This window comes from Bubalus kerabau, chromosome 10, assembly GCF_029407905.1.
Source record: "Bubalus kerabau isolate K-KA32 ecotype Philippines breed swamp buffalo chromosome 10, PCC_UOA_SB_1v2, whole genome shotgun sequence".
Taxonomy (NCBI): Eukaryota; Metazoa; Chordata; class Mammalia; order Artiodactyla; family Bovidae; genus Bubalus; species Bubalus kerabau.
The window spans coordinates 33153761-33169673 of NC_073633.1; the positions used below are offsets into that span (position 1 = coordinate 33153761).

Genomic DNA, 15913 nt, shown 5'->3' on the forward strand with positions numbered 1-15913 from the left:
AGATCTCCTAGGTATCTGAGATGTTCTCAGAAATGGGAGACTCTTTAGTATAAAGTGAATGAAAATACACTGTGGTATGAGACAAAATTCAATGTTGTAGAAATCTAGGATTTTTTTTTTTTTTTTTAATAAGGGGAATGTCTGTAAGACTGAACAGCAGGCCTGCCTGAAAAGAAAACTGATCAGGGAGCTAAATTTCTTGGCTTCTGCAAGAAAACTGTAAGCCTGAATCAGTATTGCAGGCTTTATAAAGAATCAAGCTTTGAGGAGATTTACATTTTAAATAGGAATCTAGTTTACATTTTGTTACCTGTATCTTTTAAACCAGACTGTGGACTTTGTGTCATGTGATAAAAGGAGATTTCCTGGCTCAGGTCTTCAATACTGTTCTCATCTATTATTAAGGATGATGTTAAACATTTCTACTTGTGCTGAGCAAGGACCAGGCAAAGTCAGGCCTCAGGTTGTTGACTTTAAATGACTTTTGATAAACAAGGCCCTACATATAGTACAGGGAACTATATTCAGTATCCTGTGATAAACCATAATGGAAAGAAATATTTTTAAAAATATCTATGTGTATGACTGAGTCACTTTGCTGTACAACAAAGATTGCACATTGTAAATCAACTATATGTCAATAAATAAAGTTAGGAAAAATTAAAAATGTTTTGATCACAGCTCTAGGAAATAACTTGCAAACAAAACATTGATGAGTCAAATTTATTGAACACCTCTATTCATGCATTAAATAAACATGCTAGAGAAAATATGGTGGCAGTAGTAGAGAAAACACTGGAGTCAAGAGAAAGTATCTCAATGTCATCTTCATGTCTAAAAGATGGTTTTTTTAACAGAGCTTTCAGTCTAACTGAGGTAAAACACTAAATTGTATATATGTAAGGTGTAAAATGTGAATATTTGATAGGTGTATACCTGTAAAAACCAGCATTTTTTCCAAAAGACAGCAAATACAAAATGCAGCACAAAGTATGTATAAATTTGAGTATACAATGCTTTGGGATATACCACTACATAAAAACTCCAATGAGGGTCATATGCAATATATACCATATATTTTGGAGGTATATGGTGGTGTGGGGTTTGTGATTTTTAAAGAAATTATGAATGGTATTTTCAGGATGCTCTTATTCAGTAGAGATGGTTTTTGCGGTTCTGAGAGTATGGGGTACCCACTGCTCCCTGAAATCCTTCCACCTCTAGAGTTGGTGCAAGACAGCAGGACCTAGAAGGAAAAGCATTTGTTTTTCCAAATGCACGTAGCTGAGGCCCCCACACCCAACTACAATTCCCGTCTTGCTCCGGGCCTCCAACACTGGGGCCTAACACGTGCCGCGACCTGAGCGAGCGCATGCGCGTAGCCCTCTAGGCCACCTCGCGGGCTGCAGAGACTGGGCGGGGCTTTCAGGCGCTCGTGGGGACGGTGCCGCCCTCCGACCGCTCCCCTAGGCTTCTCTTCGGACCGTTAACCTCGAATGAGGAACGAGCGGGGAGGAAAGGGCGGGGCTGCGGCGGCGCGGGCTCAGCCCGCCGGGCCCGGGGCCGGGGGCGGCGAGGTCACGTAACTGCATCTCTGGCGTCTGGCCAGGGAGGGGGCGCCCTCCCTGGCAGCTCCAGCCGTCCTGCGCGCGCCGTGGCTCTGAAACAGTTACCGGCTCATAAACAACAGCTGCGCGCGCACCCGCATCAGCTGGCGCCGAGATCCCGCACCTGCGACCTCCTCCTACTCACATCCTCGCTGCTCTCTCCAGCTCAGCCAGGGCCAGCCTGAACTGAGGCCACCTCCTCTTCATTTAGAACCCGAAGGAAGAACAGCGAGGGCTGACCTTGCGCCGGGGCTCTGGTAGGGAAGAGAGCTTCTTCGGCAAAGGGGTGGCTCGTCCTGTCACGCGCGAGAGAAACCGAGTGAGCCAGTCGGGGGCTCGATGGACTGACTAGCAGCGACCTGCCTCGACCCTGAGCTGCAGTCCGCGGAGTCTCGATCAACTAGCCGCCTCCTCCCAGATCCTAGGGACCTTTCTGCCAGAAGAGCGGGCGAGCCACCCCCGCAGGCCTCTTGAAGGCAGAAATCCGCTCTGCCCCTGCAGCCTCTGCTCACCGTTCTCTCATTCTCCTCCAGCCGGAGTGTGCGATTATTTTTCCCGTTATGCGTGCGCACCTCTCCCACCAGACCCAAGTGGATTATCGGCCTCAGAAACGTCGGGTGGCTCTACACACACCTCCTCCCAGCCAGACCTGTGGGGTATTCACCTGATACACAACAGGTGGCCGGGTATTCACCGTTTCGCAATCTGATCTATGCTGTATTCGTCTGATAACGGTGGGCTTGTGCGCACTTTGCTCAACTAACCGTGGGACATTTACAGATAAAAAAAAGGACTAACTATCTCGGCCGAAACCTTAGGGTCGAGGCGAGAAAGGCTTTGTCACCTGCTTTTCTGACCATGGCCCTGAGCCCACATCCCTGGACCAGAGGAGATAACTAGGTATCTCTTCATTCTGAAGAAACGAAGTTACACGAGATTGGCATCGTTTTGTCTTTTTTTTTTTTTTTTAATATTTTTCAACTGTTGGTAGTGCACTTTTTAGGACAGCTTGAATTCTTGAGTAGAAGGATTCTTATATGTAGTGGCTTTTCGTGTGGTGTAAATCAAGGTAACTGAAGGTTGTTTTTCGTGTTTTTAGTTATCTTTTCTATTTTTGCAATCAGAAGTAGCCTGCAAAGGAAGAAGGGGTTTTCTTTTTTCCTTGTCCTTATAAAGAAAGAGAAAAATAAAAATGCATCCTCCAGAAACCACCACCAAGATGGCTTCAGTTCGGTTCATGGTGACACCAACAAAGATCGATGACATTCCAGGTTTGTCAGACACCAGTCCGGACCTCAGCTCTCGATCCAGTTCCCGAGTAAGATTTAGCTCCCGGGAAAGTGTGCCCGAAACCAGCCGTAGTGAGCCTATGAGTGAGATGTCTGGAGCCACCACTTCCCTGGCAACGGTTGCACTGGATCCAGCCAGTGACCGGACATCTAACCCCCAGGATGTTACTGAGGGTGAGTAGAAACATAGATACCAAAATACTTCCATTACTGACCTGTTTGTCCAGGATGAAAATATACCGAGAGATCACGTTTCCATTATAGAATAATCATTAGGAACCAAGGAACCTCTTTTTGAGATGTTTAGGAACCCTTTGGGATAATGGTTTGCATAGCAAATCTCTGCAGTAAGTAACTTGGTGTGTTTGAAGGTATATGGCAAGAAGGAAAGTGGTTGTGCTTTGACTTCCTCGTTTTTTGTCTCAGACTTGAAATGGACCTTTTGGTTAAGGATGAGTATCAAAGAATTTAATCATTTTTCAGGAAGGAGAATCCTAAATGGTAAAATTTAATGGAGAGTTGGCTTTGGGGGGTCTTAACTATGACAGTTTGCTTTTAAGGTCAGTTATGTGGAGTAGTTATTGATCATATCTTAGTTATTGGCTTTCCTAAAGAGACTTCAGATATTGTATCACAAAATTCCTTTTAAAAATTTATAGTTTTACAGAGGCAGTTGTTCCAGTAGCTAAGCTCAGTAAGGATGAGGGTGGGTAGATCTGAGTGGGCTGCCCTGTCCAGTGGAGAATTCTAAAGACGCTTTTAGGGCCTGATTCCACATACATATTTTTTTTTTTTTCATTTTGAACTTTAGATGGCATGTACTGAGTATTAAGCCTTTGTAGTCAGAAATAGCACATGAGCCACTTTTGACTTGTATTGACCACTGCAGACCTTTAGCTTCCTAAAGCAATTTGTGTCAACAGGCTTGGAGGTTTCCATTGCGTTTAGTGAGAAAGAGGTGATGAAATAAAACAGGTCATAACATTTTTTGGACTAAAGTAGAAAATTTGAGAAATACTGTACTGCTTTATATATTTATTTTATGCTGTGTTCTAACATAGCTCTGCCTGGTAATGAAAATTCTGTTAAGAATTTTAAAAGCTCTTAAAATGATATTCTACCCACATTTGAAAACCATCTTCAGCCACTGACTTGCTATTTTCCGGTGTCAGGAAATATTGTTCCTTCTAACCTACAGGGCGCAGGAAACCAAAATGATTTTAGTTCCTTATTTCTGTTTAGTGTGTTTTAATGTAAGGAGACAAGGTAGATTTGCTAGTTTATAGTCCTTGACTAATTTTTTTTTTTAATGAAGACCTTACAGGTCAATTCCTGGACTTAACAATTTTCACCTTCATGACTGAGTTTATGTTATGTACCATGGTATTAAAATTACATTACGGAATTAAAATAATTGATCATTTTCTCTTCTTCCACATTCTAAATTATAGTTTTAGTTTTTACCCTTTATACTGTGTTTAGGTTGTAAAAATGCCAGGTAAAGACTGTAACTGTTAATTTTTTTAATGTTGTAATTGTCATTTGTTGTTCTTTAGTCGCGAAGTCCTATCTGACTCTTTTTGTGACCCCACGGCCTGTAGCCCACTAGGCTCCTCTATCCCTGGGATTTCCCAGGCAAGAATACTGGAGTGGCTTTTCTTTTCCTTCTCCAGGGGATCTGCCCAACCCAGGGATCAAACTCAAGTCTACTATTTGGCAGGCGGCTTCTTTATCACTGAGCCACTTGGAAAGCCTGTAATTGTTATTAGGTAACACAGGTTCTATTCCTGGGCCCGGAAGATCCTCTGGAGTAGGAAATGGCAACCTACTCCAGTATTCTTGCCTGGGAAATCCTTTGGACAGAGGAGCCTGACAGGCTTCAGGTCATGGGATTGCAAAAGAGTTGGACATGACTGAGCACACATACACAATTTATAGTTAAGTGTTGATAGATTTGCAAGTTATGTATTATAGAATTGTATTTTTGTTGTTTCTAAAAGTAGACATATCAGTAATGTATTAACCTTGCAGAGATAGGATCCTTGTCTGGGCTGCTCTTCTTATCTATAAGCTGTTCTTTAAGGTCTACAGTGGTATCACTTCACACCGTAAGGGTAAAACCATAAGGGTGAAACTGTGGACTTGTCTAGGTGAAATATATCTTGTCTAGGTGAAATCTATCTTGTTTAGGTGGGTATTGAAGTTAAAGCTTGATCCTCTATCTAACGTATTCCTTAATGTTTAGTTTCTGGTACCAGATGAAAGGGAAATTAACAGTCCGGCCATTAGATCACACTTTTTTCTAGAGTATTCTTGGGAAATGAGTTTCCTACTTTCCCAGTGACCTATTTTTTTTCTTACTATCTTTTAAAAAAATTCTTATGATGGCAATCATCCTGTGATATATTTCCCACGGAGGGAACTGGTTAGAAATATACTTCTTCTACCTTTGGTCTTGTAATATGCAGATGCCATTATTAGACTTAGAGGTGGCTCAGCTGGTAAGGAATCTGCCTGCAATGCGGGAGACCTGGGTTTGATCCCAGGATTGGGAAGATCCCCTGGAGCTACCCACTCTAGTATTCTGGCTTGGAGATTTCACTGTACAGTCCATGGGTTGCAAAGAGTCGACTGAGTGACTTTCACTTTCACTTTCAAACTTCAAAGAATGCTGTTGTCAAGAAAATCAAGGACATGTGTTAATCTACATTTGTCTGGGCTGGATTTAATAAAGGAAAACAACTACTTCCTTGACTCTATCCATACGCTTATAAGATATTTCAGAATCGTTTCTTGTTTTACCACTTAGAGTTGTAATCACAGTTTAGTGATTGCAACATTGGTATGAGTCTCTCTTTTGTCCACAATTCCCTTGCCTCCCACATATCTTCCCACCTTCAGTTTATTATCTTGTCCTATACCTTTATTAACATTACATTACACAACCAAGGAGGGGTGACACACAAAGTTTTAAATATTTCTATCTGTATTTTAATTTTTTTCTACTATCGACCTCTTGAATAGTAATTATCTTTCTGCTATCAAAGTATTTATAGTTCTCTTTCATTTTGTCACTGTCCCATTAGAATTTCTGGACTGTCAAGCTGGTAAATAAAATCAACAATCTTAGCACTATACTTGCTTGTGCATGAAGAATGCTTTAAATGTACAGAAGGAACTTTTGAGAGTGGACATCTCCAGAGAGTTATGAAAACAGAGTGGAGAGAAGGAATTTCCCTTTAAACAATTCAGTAAAGCATATACAATGTTTTATATTGAAAGTGTATCACTTTTATTCTTTATATAAGAAATTCTACCTTTCAAAAAATCATTTTTTCTTTTGGGTTGTGCTGGTTCTTCATTCTGCTCTGAGGGCTTTCTGTGCCGTGAGTGGGGACTCCTCTTCATTGTGGTGTATGGACTTCTCGCTGCGGTGGGTTCTCTTGTTGCAGAGCACAAGTTGCCCACGGCATGTGGAATCTTCTTGGACCAAGGATCAAACCCATGTCCCCTGCATTAGCAGGCAGATTCTTATCCGCTGTACCACTAGGGAAATCTGCGAGTGTATCACTTTTAATTTAAAAAAAATTTAGTAGCCATAGCATATTAGTTAGGGAACTTTCAGATGCTCAAGAATCAAATTCTCATCAAACCCCATTTTAATAATGAGGAAACCAAGGGTTACAGAGATGGTTATTTGTAGATTCTGAGTGGCAGAGCCGAGAGTGAAGTGCAGGTGTCCTTACCTCTCTGTCCATGGCTTTCCGTTTGCCTCTGCCACAATGAACATTTTTTATGTTGGTCTCATAACTATTTGGTTAACTTAAATGATTGCTAAAACAATAATGCCAAGATAGAGCAGAGAACATATCTTTCTATGTCTTGTACAGGCTCTAATAACATTTCAACCTTTTCCAATTCAACAAATGCTCCTGGGGGCTCTGATATATATGAGGCACTCCAGTAGAAATTATAGGTCAAACCCCATTTTACTAAATACTCAGGTAAAATATAGGTTCCGCCTTTGGAGAGCTCATAGAAATAAATAGTGGTGAAAATGACAAGAATGCTTGCACCAATGTTTACTGAGCAATTATTATGGGCTAGACCTGTTCTGGGTGTGAAGGATGCCGGACTGAGAAAAAGAATCCCATTACTGTTCTAAGAAAAGTTATGATGTAATAGAGAAAACAAACAAAATTTTGTATAAATTAAAATGCTGTATGATAAATGTAGGAAGAGAAGTGTACATCAAAAAAGAAAAATAAAGTAAATTTCAGAATAATACAGTAGAAAAATACAGTATAGGAAAATGATGAACTGAGACCCTGAGAGACTGGAGGACTTGACAGGTAAAATGGTAGTGAAAGATGCAGAAGGGTTAAAGACTGATCAGATGTTTGAAAGTTGGGCTTAATGTATTCAGAGGTGGAGCAGTTCCAGTGTTAACGTGATCCTAGTGTACAGCCTTGGGAGTGGGTTTCTGAGGTGGAGTAAAAATAAAAGCCACTTGAGTCAAGAAGCCCTAAGTGTACTTTGAGGCTGGCTGTCACCAAATTTTTATTGATGGTTGTTAGCTGCTAGAGGGGGAAGGCAATGGCACCCCACTCCAGTACTCTTGCCTGGAGAATCCCATGGATGGAGGAGCCTGGTGGGCTGCAGTCCATGGGGTCGCTAAGAGTCGAACACGGCTGAGTGACTTCACTTTGACTTTTCACTTTCATGCATTGGAGAAGGAAATGGCAACCCACTCCAGTTTTCTTACCTGGAGAATCCCAGGGACAGGGGAGCCTGATGGGCTGCCGTCTATGGGGTCGCACAGAGTCAGACATGACTGAAGCGACTTAGCAGCAGCAGCTGCTAGAGAGGCAAGAGTAATTTAGATAAGCCCCTCCTTCATGGGGTCACCTCTCTCTGCCACCTTGTCTCATTCAATCTCAAATCCAGGTAGATCAGATCTTTAAGTCCCTACATCTCTTACACAGACTACTTCTATAGTACCTATTTCAGTTAGGCTGTAAAGTTCTTAAGGACAGGGACATCAAATTGTCTTTGTATCTTCAGAGCATAATGTTGTCAATTAAAAAAAAATGCACAACCTAAAAGTGGAGAATTGTATTTTATTTGGCAGACTTACTGAGGACTTCAACCCTAAGATAGCCTCTCAATAAGCCCTGAGGGACTGTTGTAAAGGAGGAGGATATGGAGGAGCCAGGATATATAGGAGTTTTTGCCAAAAAAACAAATAGTTGAAACATTGAAAGATTACTGCTTGTTAAGGAAAACTAGACGTCTCAAGTTAACAAATTTAGTGCTTTTCTATGTATGAGAAGATGCAAAACTCTGGGCTTATTGAAATCATTCCTTTGAGATGCACCTTAGCTGTCTAGGGCCAGTATCCTGTTTTTCTCCGTTTTGAATCCCCTCAAGGTGCACCATTGAGGGTGACTGCAATGGCTGATGTCTTGATGGCCTCAGCAGCCATTGTTCACTGATACAGCAGGCAACATTCTTTGTCCATCGTATTTAAAAGCTCTTCAGCCAGAGTTGGGGACCATAGCTCAAAAGGGAAGAGGGATTAATGTAATATACATGTGAAGAATTTTCCTACTATAGGTGGGCTTCGAAGGGTAAGTAGACATTCACCAAGTGGATAAGGCCTGGCAGTCTTTTCCTTAAATGCTGATAGGCCTTAACAGATATTTATCTGCGCTTGGCACCATTACATTACACAGGGACATTAAGCCCACTCTGCTGATTCACCAATTCTGTGTTATTAGTAGTCATATCAGTCTCTCGAGCTGGGGTTAAATAATGTTTGACTAAGAATCAGAATAAAATTGGAAAGCTATCTTTTTTTTTCTCATAAAAACACGTTTCAGAGCACCAAGCACTGTTTTTATGCTTTTGAAAAAAAAGTCTAGTTTTTTGCACCAAACAAAACTAAGTGAATTACACTGTATTGACAATTATAGGTGACTGTTTACTTTCTTTTAAATATACCTTTCATATTATATGATTATTGAATACTGTCCATTTTACTTTGACACGCTAATAAAGAGCTGTAACTAACAGTGTATAAGGTAGTAAAAGGGATAGTTTTGTAAAAACATGTGGATTTGGTACGTTCTTAGTTTTCCTAATAGCATCCTCTGGTAGGTTTTTTTTTCTCCAAGCTCAATTTGCACCCCCCATTTTTTTAAAAGACAAATTATTACTTGCGTGAAACATTTTGGTTACAGACCAAGTCTCCTCAATACTGCACTGTTAGTGATTAAATTGTATAATGTATTATCAATATTTTATACCGCAAGTAGCAATCAGCTAAATCCGGAGTGTGGCAAATTTTATTGAATAATTAGAATTTTCAACAAATAAGTGAATGGGGTGAAAGAGGAGTTGATGGAAAGGGGGAAAGGCTGTTTCAGATAAAAGGAATATCAACCAAATACATGTGTGGGCTTTTTTTGGATTTCGATGTTAACAAACAATTGTAAAAAGACTTGAGAAAATCAGGGAAACATGACCATGCACTTAATATTAAGCAACATTAAGGAATTATTGTGAATTTCCTTAGTTATATTTATGACACTGTGGTAATGTAAAGCCCGTATCTATAGAGATACATATTGACATATTAACAGGTGAAATGAAGTGTACTCCCCCCTCCGCCATACCAAAAAAATAAAATTTGAGAGATAGACAAGACTGGCAAACATTTATGATTTGTTGAATTGGAGTAAAAGGTACATGAGGATTCATCTTACTGTTTTCTCTGATTTTGTGTATATTTGAAAATATCTGTAATACAAACTTTTACGAAGTTGGACTGAAATCCAGAAATAGACTTAATAGAAAGGACTTTCTTTTATAGTCTGTCCAGAATACTCTAGATATTTGATTAAATATTAGTGACTGGAAGAGTGATGACTTCAACTTCTTGTCTTTTATCCTGGGTAGTCTCTCCTATCTCCTCACTAATTCTTTGCATCAGAGGCCTTTTTCTTTTCCTGTCAGGGGCCTGTTTATTTTTATTTTTTCTTTTTAATTTATTTTTTTATGAAGGATAATTGCTTTACAGAATTTTGTTGCTTTCTGTCAAACCTCAACATGAATCAGCCATAGATATACATATATCCTCTTTTTGAACCTCCATCCCATCTCCCGCCCCATTCCACCCCTCTAAATTGATACCGAACCCCTGTTTGAGTTTCCTGAGCCATACAGCAAATTCCTGTTGGCTATCTATTTTACATATAGTAATATTAAGTTTCCATATTATTCTTTCCATACATCTCACCTTCTCCTCCCCTCTCTCCATGTTCATAAGTCTATTCTCTATGCCTGTTTCTCCATTGTTGCCCTGTAAATAAATTCTTCAGTACCATTTTTCTAGATTCTGTATATATGCGTTAGAATATGATATTTATCTTTCTCTTTCTGACTCACTTCACTCTGTATAATAGGTTCTAGGTTCATCCACCTCATCAGAACTGACTCATATGTATTCCTTTTTATGGCTGAGTAATATTCCATTGTGAATATGTACCAAAACTTCTTTATCCATTCATCTGTCAGTGGACATCTAGGTTGCTTCCATGTTCTAGCTATTGTGAATAGTGCTGCAATGAACAGTGGGACACATGTGTCTCTTTCAGTTTTGGTTTCCTCAGGATATACGCCTAGAAGTGGGATTGCTGGGTCATATGGTGGTTTTATTCCTAGTTTTTAAGGAACCTCCATACTGTCTTCCATAGTGGCTGTGTCAGTTTACATTCCCACCAACAGTGCAAGAGCGTTCCCTTTACTCCACACCCTCTCCAGCATTTATTGTTTGTAGACTTTTTGATGAGGCCCATTCTGACCCTTGTGAGGTGATACCTCATTGCAGTTTTGATTTGCATTTCTGAGGGATTCTCATAAACTTTGCTTTGCTATTACCTGTACTGGGAATGGAAGAGAAGGAAGAGGGCCTGGGAACCTAAGAATCTTATATAGTCATGCTTTTCCGTGTTAAAGCTGTTAAAATAAGAGGAATGTTTTAAGGCAATTTGTGCTGACCTAGAAGGATGATATTCTGCTGTAAACTTGGATCAAAGCTGCCTTTTTTTTTTCTTCCTCTGTGTAATAAATGCTTTTGGACTAGCCAAACCTAAAATGGCTGCCTTTACAAGCTTCACTGGAAAAGGGAAAATTGGATTTCAGTCTCCCCCTCCTTGCCCTTTTGGCCTGATGTAAGCTACATAGCTTCAGCTGGTGGGCCTGTTGACTCAGAGTAATGCACATTATATGTATTTAAGTTCTTAGTGATGTGTTTCTTAGCAGTAGATATGAAAATTTGGAGAGCTGTATTATAGGAATTATGAAAGCACTTTATTTTGTGATTGTGTAAAACAGTGTATTATTTTAATGAAATTTTAGAAGTGGAAAACCAAGAAGATATTCCCCATTAAAACCTTGTTATTAGTGCTTTGGTGTATTTTGTAGAATCCCTACAATGATGTATAAAGTTATGAGCACAAAACTGCAGAGCATACAACACGCACATACAAACACACACACAGCACCTTGCTTTAACTGCAGAAGTTCAATAATGGATTAATAGGAAATGTTATTACTGTATTTGCTCAGTTCTAAAGTGTTCATTTGTCAAATTTTTAACATTTCTGATTCTCAAGTGCATCTTACTTTTGAAAAGTTTTAATCTACTTAAATCACAGGTAGAATTTAACAGTTACCAAGATATCAGAATCAAACCAATATTGTAAATAAGTCAATCTGAAAGGCTATGCGAAACTTGAAAATTTAAAGTTACCTCTGGGTATCTTAACTGAAAAAATGCAAGGGCTAAAGCTTTTTTCTTCTTCTTAAAATTTATGTTTTTGTATTTGGACAGGATAGAAAAATGTAAACAAAGCAGTATTAAGTTGTTAGGAAATGGTAGATATACTTAGGTCTTAATCCTAACTTTAGTTTTTGTTTTGGGTGTTTTTTTGTTTTTTTTTTTTCCTGGCAGGGAGAGTAGTTTGGCCATGCTGGGTGCATGTGGGATCTTAGTTCCTTGACCAGGGATTGACCTCATGCCCCTTGCATTGGGAGCAAGAAGCCTTAACCACTGGACCACCAGGGAAATCCCATGGTTTTTTCCTTTTTAAAATTTCCTGTTATTTTAACTGAGAGCTGGGTTTCAGTCTTCTGCTTTGTATTTTTGTTGCTCCATAGCTAAGCCTTATTATATTTTATATAGCCTTGAGAAATCCATGCAAGATATTCAGTTGATAGCATTCATCTGTTCACAGGTGGAACCTTTTTGTAGATAGCTTTAATATTTGGCAAAGTGGCACCTAAATGTCCTCTATTTTATCAAAAGCTTTTTACTTTGTGGATAAGAGTATTCATTTTTCATATTGTTAATTTTTAAAAAGCAAACAGTATTAAGTTTAAAACTCTTGTATACACATGTACAGTTTCACTTTGAGAAGCTGTGATAATTAAATCCATCTGAAATTTATCTTTATTTTGAGAGCATTTGCTTTTAATATTTAAGCATCTTTTTATATTCAGAAATAATTCACAGTGGCTAATTTACATCAAGATGGTTGTAAAAAATTCTGCTTTTTATTTTATTTTTTTCTAGTTTAGCAGTGTGCTAATTTCCAAACAAGGCTTTAGGAATTAATAGAAAATAGAAAACAGGTTTCTTCTTAAATGAGGTTAATTCTCTGTTGAAAAATCATCAGTTTTATTTCATTTAAAAAATAATGTCATTTACTTCTGAGTTAAGATAGATTTCTTCTCCAGGAAAAAGCTGAAGCTGACAGGGTTAAGTAACCTGTCCAAGGTCTTACAAGAAATAAATTGAAGAATAGTGATTTGAACCCAGTGTGTGTGATTCTAACACCACTACTATTATCTTTTCTTGGCTGTGCTGGGTCTTGCTGTGTGCGGACTTTCTCTAGTTGTGGCTGAGCAAGGGGTACTCTCTAGTTGCAGTGCCTGGGTTTTTCTCAAGGTGGTGGCTTCTCTTATTGCAGAGCACAGGCCCTTGGGCACTCAGGCTAAGTAGTTGGGGTTTGTATGCCTAGTTGCCCTGTGGCACATGGAATCTTCCTGGAACAGGAATCGAACTCCTGTCCCCTGCATTGGCAGGTGGAATCCTAACCACTGGACCATCAGAGAAATCCTAACACCAGTATTCTTGTCATTACACTCTGCTAATGCAACAAGGCAAACTGATTTTCTGAGGAGGCCTTACAAATAGCTGAGCAAAGAGGAGAAGTGAAAGGCAAAGGAGAAAAGGAAAGATACACCCACATGAATGCAGAGGTCCAAAGAATAGCAAAGAGAGAGAAGAAAGCCTTCTTAAGTGGACAATGCAAAGAAATAGAGGAAACAACAGAGTGGGAAAGACTAGAGACCTCTTCAAGAAAAGTAGAGATACCAAGGGAACATCTTATGCAAAGATGGACACAATAAAGGACAGAAATGGTATGGACCTAAAAGAAGAGGTGGCAAGAATACACAGAAGAACTATACAGAAAAGATCTTTATGACCCAAGGTCACACCATGATGGTGTGATCACTCACCTAGAGCCAGATATCTTGGAGTGTGAAGTCAGTTGGCCTGAGGAGGCATCACTACGAACAAAGCTAGTGGAGATGGTGGAATTCCAGCTGAGCTATTTCAAATTCTAAAAGGTGATGCTGTTAAAGTGCTGCACTCAGTATGCCAGCAAATTTGGAATAGTCAGCAGTGGCCACAGGACTGAAAAGATTAGTTTTCATTCCAGTCCCAAAGAAAGGCAATGCTAAAGAATGTTCAAACTGCCACACAACTGCACTCATTTCACATGCTAGCAAGGCTGTGCTCAAAATCCTTCAAGCTAGGTTTTAACAATATATGGACCTAGAACTTTCAGATGTTGAAGCTAGATTTAGAAAAGGCTTTCTAAAGAGATCAAATTCCCAACACCTGTTGGATCATAGGAAAAGTAAGGAAATTCCAGAAAAACATTTACTTCTGCTTCATTGACTACAGTAAAGCCTTTGACTGTGTGATCACGACAAACTGGAAAATTCTTAAGAGAGATGGAAATACCAGACCACCTTACCTGCCTCCTGAGAAATCTGTATGCAGGTCAAGGAGCAACAGTTAGAACTGGACGTGGAACAATGGACTGGTTCCAAATTGGGAAAGGAGTATATCAAGGCTGTATATTGTCACCCTGTTTGTTTAACTTATAGGCAGAGTACATCATGCGAAATGCTGAGCTGGATGAAGCTCAAGCTGGAATCAAGATTGCCAAGAGAAATATCAATAACCTCAGATAGGCAGATGACACCACCCTAACGGCAGAAACTTCCTCTTTAGAGCAAAAAAAGAGCCTCTTGATGAAGATGAAAGAGGAGAGTAAAAAAGCTGGCTTAAAATTCAGCATTCAAAAAACTTAAGATCATGGCATCTGATCCCATCACTTCATGGCAGATAGATAGGACACAATGGAAACAGTGACAGACTTTATTTTCTTGGGCTCCAAAATCACTGCAGATGGTGACTGCAGCCATGAAATTAAAAGGCACTTGCTCCTTGGAAGAAAAGCTATTACAAACATAGACAGCACATTAAAAAGTGGAGACATTACTTTGCCAACAAAGGTCCATCTAGTCAAAGTTATGGTTTTTCCAGTAGTCATGTATGGATGTGAGAGTTGGATCATAAGGCTGAGCACCCAAGAATTGATGCTTTTGAACCGTGGTGTTGGAGAAGACTCCTGAGAGTCCCTTGGACTGCAAGGAGATCAAACAAGTCCATCCTAAAGGAAACCAGTCCTGAATATTCATTGGAAGGACTGATGCTGAAGCTGAAGCTCCAATACTTTGGCCACCTGATGTGAAGAACTGACTCACTGGAAAAGGCCCTGATGCTGGGAAGGATTGAGGGCAGGAGAAGAGGAGAACAGAGGATAAGATGGTTGGATGGCATCATCGACTCAATGCACATGAGTTTGGGCAAACTCGGGGAGGTGGTGAAGGACAGGAAAGCCTGGTCAACAACAGTGGTTGGCTCTGCTGCAATATTTATTAAGCTGCAAATGTGTAATAAGAGTAGAAGAGGTATGAGGAAATGCAAGTTTTATGTTCTGTGTATATTTTTGCAATATTTTGCCTCACATTGTGGGCATGAAAGGAAATTTTTTTAAAAAAAATATCGTAAAATGATATGTTTCCAGAATAACCTAAGGTTTTATGTTCCTAACAAGAAATCTGGCCTAAAAATGCATTTTTCACTCTTTTACACAAATGATCTCAAGTACCTAGGACATTATGAAAGTGAAAGTTGCTCAGTTGTGTCCAACTCTTTGCGACCCCATGGACTATACAGTCCACGGAATTCTCCAGGCCAGAACACTGGAGTGGGTAGCCTTTCCCTTCTCCAGGGGATCTTCCCAACCCAGGGATCGAACCTGCGTCTCGGGCATTGCAGGCGGATTCTTTACCAGCTGAGCCACAAGGGAGGCCCCAGGGCATTATAATAGTGCTTAATTAACATGAAGATGTACTGATTTAGTTACATTAGTCCATCTAAAAAAAAGAAAGTGAAGAAAGTGTTAGTCGCTCAGTTATGTCCAACTCTTTGCAACCCCATGGACTGTAGGCCACCAGGCTCCTCTTGTCCGTGGAGTTCTCTAGGCAAGAAAACTGGACTGGGTTGTCATTCACTTCTCCAGGTGATCTTCACAACCCAGGGATCAAATCCAGATCTCCGGCATTGCAGGCAGATTCTTTACTGTCTGAGCCACCAAGGAAGCCATCTAAAGTTAGTTAATATTCATGTTTTGACCCTTGTCTCAATAGATCTATTTTATTTTTAAACATTAAGTGTTTATATTAGAGACTTGTTTGTACAAGAGGAAAAAATCCACTCAAAGCATCATCTGTCATTATGCATGTTAACCTCCAGCACTCATGGGTTCCCACTGGACCACTGAATCTTAACAAGTCTGTGCCTGTCATCCT

General features: G+C 39.9%; 1 protein-coding gene and 1 long non-coding RNA gene across 3 annotated transcripts in view; one reads left to right on the forward strand and one right to left on the reverse strand.

The window, feature by feature from the left end:
* Positions 1–933: 933 nt before the first annotated feature.
* Positions 934–1878, reverse strand: LOC129621160 (uncharacterized). The gene is made up of 2 exons (XR_008699019.1): positions 1753–1878; positions 934–1246 (listed from the first exon to the last, which is right to left on the reverse strand). It is a non-coding gene; the product is annotated as an uncharacterized LOC129621160 (long non-coding RNA).
* Positions 1514–15913, forward strand: part of SLC12A6 (solute carrier family 12 member 6) — an 87668-nt gene continuing 73268 nt past the window's right edge. The window contains exon 1 of one of the 2 annotated variants that reach the window (XM_055537235.1): positions 1514–3070. In XM_055537235.1, the coding sequence (XP_055393210.1) occupies positions 2800–3070 (271 nt within the window). In that variant the 5' untranslated portion in view covers positions 1514–2799. The remainder of the gene's footprint in view (positions 3071–15913) is intronic. The other variant, XM_055537234.1, reaches the window with a different exon arrangement.